The sequence below is a fragment of the Parasteatoda tepidariorum genome, chromosome 12 (genome assembly GCF_982258835.1).
Source record: "Parasteatoda tepidariorum strain Cologne lab strain chromosome 12, Ptep-v5.0, whole genome shotgun sequence".
Classification (NCBI taxonomy): Eukaryota; Metazoa; Arthropoda; class Arachnida; order Araneae; family Theridiidae; genus Parasteatoda; species Parasteatoda tepidariorum.
In genome coordinates, this window is record NC_141766.1 from 55,721,095 (window position 1) to 55,732,826 (window position 11,732).

General features: G+C 27.3%; 1 protein-coding gene across 1 annotated transcript; it reads right to left on the minus strand.

Annotated features, from left to right (window-relative positions):
- Nucleotides 1-3,355: 3,355 nt before the first annotated feature.
- Nucleotides 3,356-5,318, minus strand: LOC107443372 (uncharacterized). Its single transcript, XM_016057223.4, has one exon. It carries the CDS (start codon nucleotides 4,883-4,885, stop codon nucleotides 4,178-4,180), a length of 708 nt encoding a protein of 235 aa, XP_015912709.1. The 5' UTR covers nucleotides 4,886-5,318; the 3' UTR covers nucleotides 3,356-4,177.
- Nucleotides 5,319-11,732: the final 6,414 nt, after the last annotated feature.

Here is an 11,732-nt window from a genome sequence, read left to right on the forward strand (position 1 = left end):
ATTTTAATTTCGAAATTCATTTCTTTGATTGACACTTATAAAAACTATCCAATTATGCTTATTTTCATAATACTTTATTTACATTATTTTTAAATAATGTAATTTCAAATTTTTCCCTTTTATATATACTACTCAATTACTTATCTATTGAATTTGCATTTCTATGTACTTTTAACATTTTTAAATTATTTAAAAATAAACAATTTATAGGAAATTTTTTTATTTTCAGGATACTTATAGACAAATTTTAATGCTTTTTTCATTTCAGAAGAAATATTTGTTAGAAAAATGAAGGAAATGTTATTTCTACTAAAAAATTATTTTAACTACAAACATATTGATAAATATTTTGTTAGTATAATTATTGGTGTATGTGTACAAATTGATATATACTGTACAATATATTAAACCAGGGTAGGCAAGTTTTTTACATGCCCCCGTTTTTGAGTTTTAACCATGGATGAAACAGTTGTGGCAATAAACCCCAAGTCATATAACTAAAAAAATGCGTTTATGTATTGGTATAAATATTAGTACTCATATCTATAACTACACTTTGAATATGATGTTTAAAGTTAAATTTCTACTTTTCTTATGCTAATTAACATACGTTCAAAAGAAAACGTCTCTTAAAAAAACTTTAATTACATAAAATACTTGAAATATAGGCCTCTGTATGCTAACAAAATATTTGCCTTAATTCTATAGTTGCTTTAAAGAAGTTATAGGAATGTTTTTTTTTTTTTTAAAGAACCAATATAATATAAAAGTTAAAAAGATGTTTTCTAGAAGTGCAGATTGTTCAGAATCCTTTTATTAACTTTTTTTGTCACTAATATCTGTAAATTAAACAAATGTTGCTTGAATTTAATGCATTTTGTGAAGACTTCATTGTTTTATAAATATACATGTACATAATTTATTTTAAACAATGAAACAAAATATTTCAATTTCAATGTTATGAAGGAAAAAAAATCACCATGCCATCATTTCAAGGAGTCTATTCAAAACTCCTTGAGATGAGAATAAAATAAAACAATAAAAAAAAATTAAGATAATTTAAAAATGTGTTTCTTCTGCTCAAAACTATAGTTTCTACTTAATATATATTAGTCCATATGTGTACTTTAATGCTTTTAATATACTCGTAAGAAATTCACATTGCCTATCATCTCCAGTTTGTGACATCAAAAACTAAACCTTAATTAAATCAACTACTGTTCCACTATGGATGACACAAAAATTATACTGTGGAGTAAAAATAATTTCAAAAAATCTATAATGCTTCATTCCCGGTTCTGTTTTATTTTCATACAATTTAAAAAACCTCGTTGAACCAATAAAATGAATTACTAAGGGCAGTTTTTTTTTGTGTTCGTTCTCAAAAGTAAGGATTATATAAATTTACTAATTGTTTTACTAAAAAATCATTAGGATGTTATTATGATCTTTCACATTTTATTATACACAAAACATTTATCTCTACAACTAATTTATCATAATTAGAAATATGCAGCTATTTCTATTTCATATTATCTTTTAACTCCTCTACCAATTAATATGCCTAATATTAACAATTTCTAACATTTGTAATATTCTATTTTTCTTAGGATTTGTTGTTCCACAGGTAAAATACTAGACACATATTTTATAGTATATATTTAGGAAAATAATGATTTTTTTAGAAGATATATATCAATGTCTATTTAAGGTAAATTAATTTTTAAAAATTGTATAATGAAGAAGATAAAACTATTACATGTTTTAAAAGTTTATAATTTTTTTGTGGTTACATCCTTTTACTTTATCCATTAACTAATTCCAGATAATTACTCATGTAAGTTCTACACACGAAAAGGAAAATGTAGATCAGAATTGAAATTAAATTTATAAGAAATCAAAAACAATAACATGCAACCTTAGTAAAGGATCACGAAATCCTATTTGATTAATTACTTACTGTACAGAATGATAAAAGTTTTGTTATTAAAATAGTAATTATTAAACTTTATGTAAATATTTTTAACCCTTTGCGGTCTATGTCAGATATTATAAATATGCGGTTGCAGCCCTATGGGACCACATTATCAATTTATTATAAAAAAATTATTTTTTAAGGAATTTGTTTCTGTTTTAGTAAAATTGTTTCTCTAAAAAATAATTAGACTAAGAGAGGAAATCATTTTTTAAAAAATTGACATCAAAGGGTTAAACTTACCTTGATCTGAAACAATTTTAAACTTGACAAAAATTCTTGAGTATAAATTTTACATCTACTCACCATTTACAGATCTGGTTGTATCAACAGCTCATTAACCATGATTTACTTAAATGTATACAATCTAGAACCTATTATCTAAAACATTCAGATAAAAAGAATATTGTGTACCTTTTTCGATATTCTATCGCAACATTGTATTAATATGTCATTATATGCTAGTGAAAAAAAAAAAAAAAAACAATTTAGATTTTTTATCTTGACTTGTTTTTCAACATAACTTGACAAATTCATTTTAGAATCATTTTTTTAAAAATTTACTTACCATTTGTAACTCAGGTAGTATCAAGAGCTCAACAATTAAATTAGCCTTAATCTTCTGGAATACATGCATTATAGAACATATTTATAGCATGCAAATGAAGGAAATTTTTTGTACCATTTTTTTATAACTTATCATTACATCAACATGACAATTTTATTGCTCTAGTATATATATATATAAAAAACTCCAGATAATTTTTTTAACTTTATTAGTTTCTAACATTTTTAAGTAAAGATTTTTTCACCTTCTTATCATTCACAGACTTGACTAATCAACTGATCAATAACTTAATTTTAATGATCCTAAATTTTCCTTAACATACACTCTAGAACATTTTACTTAAAATAATATTTTATACTTTTTCTATAAAATATTACATAGCTACAAGATATAATTTTTTTTTTTTTAAACTAGCTACTAAAGTGCATGTAAGTTTTCAACAATAATATATATATATTTTTTTTTTACATAATAATCATAACTTCCAATTATCAAACTAAACAAGAAAAATTACTGTGCTGTTTCATTATTTGTTAAAAAGCATTTTTAATACTTTTGTGCATTAACTATGCCATCAAGACGCAAATTCATTGAGAGCAATATATATCAGTATATGCATAAAAGTTTTTAAAGATCAAAAATTATGACTATTAATTAAATCAACAAAAAGAAAAAATACGGAGCTGTTTCATTATCTGTCGAAGTAGAAAAAGAAAAGAATATTTTGTACCATTTTTCCTTTACGTACTACATCATTGTATTATGATGTAATTTTTATTGCTAGTAAAATAAATAAAAAAAATAACAAAATGTAAGTCTTTAAAATTAGATTTATTTATATAATAATTATGACTTTCAATCATCAAAATCAACAATAAGAAAAATGATTGAGCTGTTTCATTGTTTATCGAAGTAAATTAAAAAACAAATAGGTTAGGTCATATCACAAGTTCATATGAACTTAGTACCATATCAGACATTTTAGTAAATTCAAAATATACATTTTATCAAAAAGAGTATCTTCATTTAAGATTAGACTATAATACATAATAAAAACAATTATTAGAAAAATTCTTTCATGTCATTTTAAAAATTAACAGTTTATAAAATTAACTTCATGTATCATAAATTAACAGCTTTGAATGGTAAACAATAATGAAAAATTATAACTTAACACAAACAAATGGATAGCAATCGTTGATCTTTGGCAAGCTAAGTACCATAATAGAATATTTTGAAAAAAATTTGTTAGTCCTTGGCACTGTCATTTACGACTATGGACATTTCATTCAATATTCACAATTTAAATGCAAAATGTCTTAACAATTCTTAAAAAAAAAAAAAACACACAATCACAAAACTTGAGTTTTAATATTCTGAGTAACAAAAATTATTAATATAATAAAAGGTGAGTCATTGTTTCGATATGATTGCACTTTCTAAAAGGCAATAAAAGTTTAAGCCGTACATCAGACTTGAAATATAAAAGATACCTAATAACATCGTCCTTGTCGATATAATTCAGTTTCACTACCGATAACCGATACATTATTAAAATCGGTACACATACCATAACAGAGTACTTCTGTATTCTATACTGTAATGTAAAATGATTGATGAAAATGATGATTAAATTATTCCATGCCTTTGACACCTGAATCAGGAGGTACACCAACATTGGCCAGAAGGTTTTTAAGCACACTGAGCTCTTTATTGAGGAGCTCAACACGTTTTCTGAGTTTGTCGTTTTCAGAAACAAGATCACACACACGACGTTCCGTATCTTTGCAGCGTTGTTTAGCTTTTTCTCTTGATTTACGAACAGCGATGTTATTTCTTTCCCTTCGTCGACGATATTCGTCTGATGCTTTGTCGATAGCTTTTTTAGATTTTTTCTCCTCGTTCCGTCCACTGTTGAATGCAATATCCCTGTTTTCGTTATACGCTGAAGGATTGAGTGAAGCGTCCGGCAACTGAGGCAAACCAGCCGCGTATTGGTAGCTCCGTCCCCCAGTGAACCCGCCGTGGGTGTCGAGCCCCGCCGCGGGTTCTTGTTTGACACCCGCTTCGGAACCGTAGCGGTCGGATCCAAATCCGGCCGATTGGGGCATGGGGAAACTGAAATTGACACTTGGAATGTTTGTTGTGGATCTTTCTGACTCTTCGGCCAAGATATCAGCAAGAATAGCGTCGGCTGGGACCTGGTTGGAAACTTCGATAAAATTCTGTAAATCGAATGACACCTCTGGAGTGCTTAGATCAGGCAAATCAGTCACAACACTAAAGTCCAAATTCTTCAGTTTGGCATTCCTTTTCGGCGTGTCCGTCACAAAATCATACATGAGTGGTGATTCCACATACGGATGACATGCTGAATAATCTTTTAAAAGAGCCGTCGTGATTTAGTGATGGAAGCAGAAGGCAGGAGAAACAGTCCCTCTTAATTCATAAACTCTCCAAAATAAAGACCGCGGGTCTCAGAACGAAAAACTGCGCGCTCTTCCTGATTCGTGTTTGAAGTATGACCTACGCAATATCACAATAAAAGAGTAACTCTCCGCAATACCCTAAAAACTTTCAGAAACTGTAAGCTTCCGCGGCAATAAGTCCGTTATAATTGGGATTTAAATCCTCCTTCGACGCTTTAGAATCGAGAAGAAAAATTTTCTTCTATTAAAAAACTGTAAATATAAGAGTTTCGTAAAGATTTAATCTTTTTATTTAGACTAAGTGCAGAGAAATGAAGCTCCCTGTGCAGCGTAGGGAAAACTTAAAGGAGTGATGTCATTTTTAAGCATTCTGATTGGCTGTAAAGGATGACGTAATATCTGAAGAACACGCAGCAGATTTTGACTGTTACGGATTGACGTCATTCTTCTATCTAGATTGAGGCAGGTTTCTTAGAAGCTGAGAGACTTCAGACTCAAGGTTATGTATGTAAATGCTCGTGGAGAAAAATGAAAAGAGTAGTTCAATGCTACAGTTTACTAGCTGTCACGCTGTTTACACCTAGTAACAGTTTCACATTATTCATGTTGTAACATAGGTGGACAATATTAAATAAAAACAAATCGATTACTTTGCGAATGACTTCCTAAATTCGGAACTAAAACTGTTTCGCGTTCTGATTTGATTCTCGCTGGTGAATTTCTAAAACTATATTTTATAAATGATCAATTCTTATAATTTAGATATTTAAGCCATAAATTTATTTATTTTAGATTATACAAGCCACAAATTTGTTTATTTTACGTTATTCAACCAATGAATTCATTTATTTTAAATTAAAATTATTTATTTTATATTAAGTTTATTTATTTTACATGCTCACAATTTACTTATTTTACTTTATTTATGTCACAAAATTATTTATTTAATATTCTGAAAAAATACATGAAATTGAAAGTAATTACACTGATTAAATAAAAACACAATTAAGGCAAATTAAAAGATAATAATATTATTCTTTAGCAAAAAATATTTTGTTTCTATTTCATTAATTAACCTATCTGTTTTATAACAAAAGTTTTTCATACATGTTTCATAAAAGTTTTTCATACATAGATTCTGAAAAGTCCGAAAAAGCTTCGCATGTTATAAGACAAAGTCAGGTTAAATTTTTTATGGATATTATTAATTTATTGTAAATACATTACACTTAACAAAATTTACAGAAACAGATTTAAATTTTTGAAATAAAGGTACATTTTGTAACGTATGTTACGTAGTTTCATCGAAAATAACCTGACAAAGGCGAATCTAAATTTTTTTTCTAGAGTTTTCTTGCCTTCTGAGTGAATTTGAAATCTGCATGGTTAAACAACAATCACAATATGAATCGGATGTACAAATAAAAACAAACTTAATAAATATTAAAATTAAATTAAAAAATTATTCTCAAAAATATACTCCTTTTTTTTAAAAACAGATATTTGACTAAATGAAATTGTGATTGATGACATCTAGAAAAGTGTCCTAAATGTTTTGCAGAAAAGAATAGTTGGACAAGAAAGTCGGGACAGTGATTCAAAATTTTGAGCCCTTATAAGTTTTTTATTTTTATTATATTGGATCCAATTGATTGAATCAGAACATTTTTCGAATTTTCATTTAACATTTCACTCAAAAAGGAATTTTCATAATTTTATATTTATTTTATTATATTTAATTATTATTGAAAATATTTTAAATAATAAGGTAAGCAGATTTTTATATCGTCTTATGTTACGTAATTTGGTAAACCAAAATTGAAATAAACCTGTTAAATAGTTCAGAGAAAAGCAATTAAAAACATGTTTTTTTATTGAAATTTTTTTACTTTTTTTTAATTAATTATTTTTTTGACAAATATTCATCTATTTTATTTAAATATTTAATTTTAAATTGTGAAGTAATATGGTGCAAATATTATTTTATATCATTTATTTAAATTTTTTCATTCTTTATTATAACAGTAAAGCATAATTATTTCAAATTATTTTTTACGCACTAATTTAATTTTGTGTTAATGGCTTTTATAATAGGTATAAAAGTTTTTGTTACTGTATAAAATTATTCATCGCTGATTAATTTACACTTTTACAATTTTTGTCGTCAAAATTAAGATTAGAAACAAAAAATATGAAAGTATTAACCGGGAAATAAAATTACAATCATATTTTAAACTTTTTTTAATTTATTAAAAAAATATTCAATCGATTTTGATAAAGTTTCGCATTTTGGCATTAAAAATCACGTGCAGAAACTTTTATACTTTATAAAGTAAAGCTATGACAGAAAAAAAACTTTTTTGTGAAAACTGCTCTTACGGGCTAGGGCGGGAATACGCTCGTTAGTAGGTGAGATTGTTATTTTAATAATAACTACAATTAAATCGCTAACAATAATAATTGCATTTAAATGATATGGTTGTAACGATTTTACAAACAAATATAATATAAGGAGTGAATATTTTAACTTGGTGACTAATGAATCAGAAAAATGAAGTTATTTTAATATTAGAAAGAATAAATTAAAGAATGAGTTATAGTAACTTTGATTAGGTGACATACTTTTGCTGGCCTCTATTTTGGCTTTTTTGAATGCTGCGTAATTTGTCTTAGCGTCGGAACCCAGCCCATAAATAGCAGGCCCACAAATTCTTTTATTTTGGTAGGAGCGCAACCATTAAGTGAACCTAGGCAACCTCCTAGGAGCTCAAGGGGAAAAGGACGGAAAATTCAGCGTTCATTAGCTTAAAATGTTAAGAAATTTTTTTTAAATGCTTTTAACTCATTTCACACGTCTTTTTATTTATTTACTATTTTTAATGCTTAATTTCAAATTTGTACCGGTGAAAAACAAATTTCCATACCATCGGAAAATACAATAATTATTAATTAGAATTAATCGGATAATAGCAATAGTAAATAAAGATTTCTCGAATTAATTCTTAAATTTTACAGCAATTCGAGAAATCTATTAATTTTTTTTTTAAAAATCCCTCTATAAACATAGGGCGGAATGTTCCGCCTAGGGGTACCGGAAAAGGCCGGGATTTATGAGGGGATGTGGGAGTTCACAAGGAAAATGGCACTTTTGAGGAAACACTCCCTTAATTCAATTTGTCCAAGTTTTGATCCGACAAAATTCTATTATGGACTTAGCTAAATGTTTCTTGTTTAACGATATGATGAATGAAGAAGTTGATTTTATCGTATTCCTCATACAATAGTAATCCAACTAGCAAAAATTGTGGGGGAATTAAAGCTCACGGATTAAGTTGGTTTGAAACCAAAAGCTTATATATTTTCATGTATGATAATACACATTTGTTGGTAAAGATGGTTAATAAGACAAACTAAAACATAAACATGATAATAGGGAATTGATAAATTGTTACAAAAGCAAACAAGCAAAAAGTAAAAGAGAAATCCTGGAGGAAAAACAATTTTGTGGTAAACATGTTTTTTTGAATCAATCGAGTTTTATCTAAAAGCTAAGTGGTGATAAGGTCACTGAATCGATTAAATTGTTGTGGTTCTGTGATAAGAATGGTTGTTGGATAAAACTACATGGGGTATCATCTTTTTATGATTTATTCTCCTTCCCTTAAATAATAAAATATTAAATTACCCCACTCAATGATTTTTCTTTCTTGAAACTTTTAATTTCAAAGTTCTTGGTTGAACTTAACTATCATTTTTTAACCATTGAGTTATAAATACTTTACTTCTGAAGTATTTATTTATTTAGTAAGATTACTATTTATACTCCTTTCATGGAGTTACTGCATTCAATGTTCATCACATGGAACATTCTTATGAAAAAAATATTTTAAGTTCATCAAATTTGAAAAATAAAGTGTAATGTAATTTTTAATTTTATCAAGACAGAATATATATTTATTGGAATATATATTATGTATTAGAGGACATGATATTTTAAATTACGAAGTGCGACACAAAAGTATTTTCTCTGAATAAACCTTTTTTTTTTTGTTGATGATTCGGATTTCTGATCCTCAAGGTAGGGGGTGGGGGAAACAGTATCCTCAGAGGAATGGTCTCTATAGTTTATTAAGGAGAGCGGTTGAAAGCTTGGACCCAATGTTAATTTTACATTTTGCGTATGAAGCCATACATCAAGAATTTTTTGATCAAATCGAAAATTTTTTACTAATAAGTATAACATTTGTTTATCCAAAGATAATTTTTAATAGTTATTCATAATAATTTTCTATTATTTCATTTTATTATAGTAAAAAAATATTGAAGTATATGAATTTTCACATCATTTTAGAGAATGAATTTTTAAAGAGCTAAGTAAAACAAAATATCAGCGTAATCAGCAGAAGAGTTTCTGGATTATCAAATTTTTAAAAAAATCGTGTATTTAAAATTTGAATCCAATTGTGAAAATCCGATCATTAGATCAAAAGTTACAAAGTTTTTTTTTCCCGCACAGTATTTCTTTATCTTTACAGGAAAAAAAAAAGATATCTAATAATCGATTTCAGTAAAATTTATGATATAAATTTAAGTTTGTTTCGTCTGCATAATTAGAAACCATTTAAACGAACTGCAGTGAAATGAAATATGTGTGACTTGTTACGCACGGTATTTTAATGACGCAAAACGATACTAATTGCAGTAGATAAGAGCACTGGTACTCGACAACTAATGGCGTCAATCGTAGATAACAATTTCATTTTTCTTTCTTTAAAAAAATGAAAGAAAAGAATTTTTAGTTGCAAATGAAGTTAAGAATAAATAATTTGTAATTTAAAAAATTTTTAAAGAATACAATTAAAACTATTTTTAGTTTTTTAATATACTGAGTTATTTAATATTTTGCAATCCAAGTTGAGCTCTGAAATATAAACCTTTCAGTGTTTATGCGTTTTATTAGAGTCAGTTTTTTTTCTTGGGTATTCCAATTGTAAATTTCATCCGTTTAAGTTGGCTGAATATATTGGCCAGCTTATAGCTCAGTTATTTATTTTATATAAAGAGGAAAACAAGTTCTAATCTGCCAATACTGAATCTTCTTAAGGCTTACCATGTCTTATCTGCACAGCTATAGTTAACTAGCTCACATTATCTAAACATCACTATAGTAAGCTAGCTCAGATTATCTATACATTACATAGCTATAATAAGCTAGTTCACATTATCTATATCTCATATAGCTATAATAAACTGGCCTACAAAACTACAAACAAATCTTTGTAGTTATAGTAAACTAACCTACGTAGCTTTATTAAACAAGCCTGAGTAGTTATAATAAACTAGCCCACGTAGTATAGGGCAAAATTAGGAAATTTTGCTACTGGCTAATGTCTAGTTACAGCATTTTTAACAGTGACAACTTTTTAAAACCTGTGGCTACGTGTTCAAAAATTGAAAATTTTAATCGATTAAAAACTTGATATTAAGTTTCATTTCTAAAATGAAGAAAAGTTTAAGAAGCAAGCTTCTAATAAAGAAATTTTCAGAATATTATAAAATATTCAAAACAATTCTATATCAATAAAAAAACAAAATATGCATGGGGTGCATTTTCGGTGAAGAAAGTGGCTGACGGGTGGCGACTGATAGACAATTTTTAAATGATCACTTATTACATTTATTCGCTCTGTTGCCGTTGATGACAGGCAATTTTGGCCTATGCTACGTAGATATTGTAAGCTAGCCTACATAGCTATGGTAAACTATTTATTTTCTACGTATAACTATTTGTATTTCAAATTAATCTACGTATCTATTCAGTAGACAAGTTAAGTAGCTATAGTAAACTTGTTAATAAGAAGTGAAGCTAAGTAGTAAACTCTAGTAAACTAGCCAATATAGTTATAGTAAACTAGTCAACGTAGCTGCAGTATACTAACCTAAGTGGCTATAATAATGTAGATTACATAAACTTCTGTTTATTTGTATAACCTACTATTAAATAGTTTACTTACATGTTATGTTTGGGGATTTCTTAAAAGGTGGAGACAGTAACGTTAACGGCAGTTATTGATATTTCTGTTATATTCACTAAATATTCTCTACTATTTAAATAAAATTAACATTATAATAACATTTCTCATTGAATTTTAGGACTTCTTCCGGACAATTCCAGGACTATTATTTTCTTTCTTTTTTTTAATTTTTGTCATTGGACTAAATTATAAATTTATATAAATTTTTTTGTTGTAAATTTTAACCTAATTGTTATCAGATCGTAAAGTTTAGATCTGTGTTATGCTCCCACCTTTTGAGAATTGTCCATTTGCCTTTAACCATCTATGAATGATGCATTCTGAATTTAGGGTTAAGGATAAAAGAATTAGCGTTAATATATATGAAAAAAGGAGACATTTGACGGATTTAAGGAAGTGAACGACGTGACGGATTAAGTGAAGGATTTAGAGTTGAAGGATTTTGAGATAATCAAGCAAATTATGAGAGCTGTTTATCTTGATTCGGCATTATGTCACACTGCTTAACTATTAAGCTCTTTTCTTTTTGCGTTTAGAAATTTACTCTTTTATTTTCAAAGAATTACCATGAAAATGTAGAATTTTTTTTTAAACATTTAATTGAAAGCGTATCAATCCGACAACAGGAAGATAAAATTAGTAGCTGCGGTAAAAAAATAAGAAATTTCTTCAGGTAAATGTTAATAAGCTATAGGATTTGGAATTTCATGCTTCAAATTTGATGC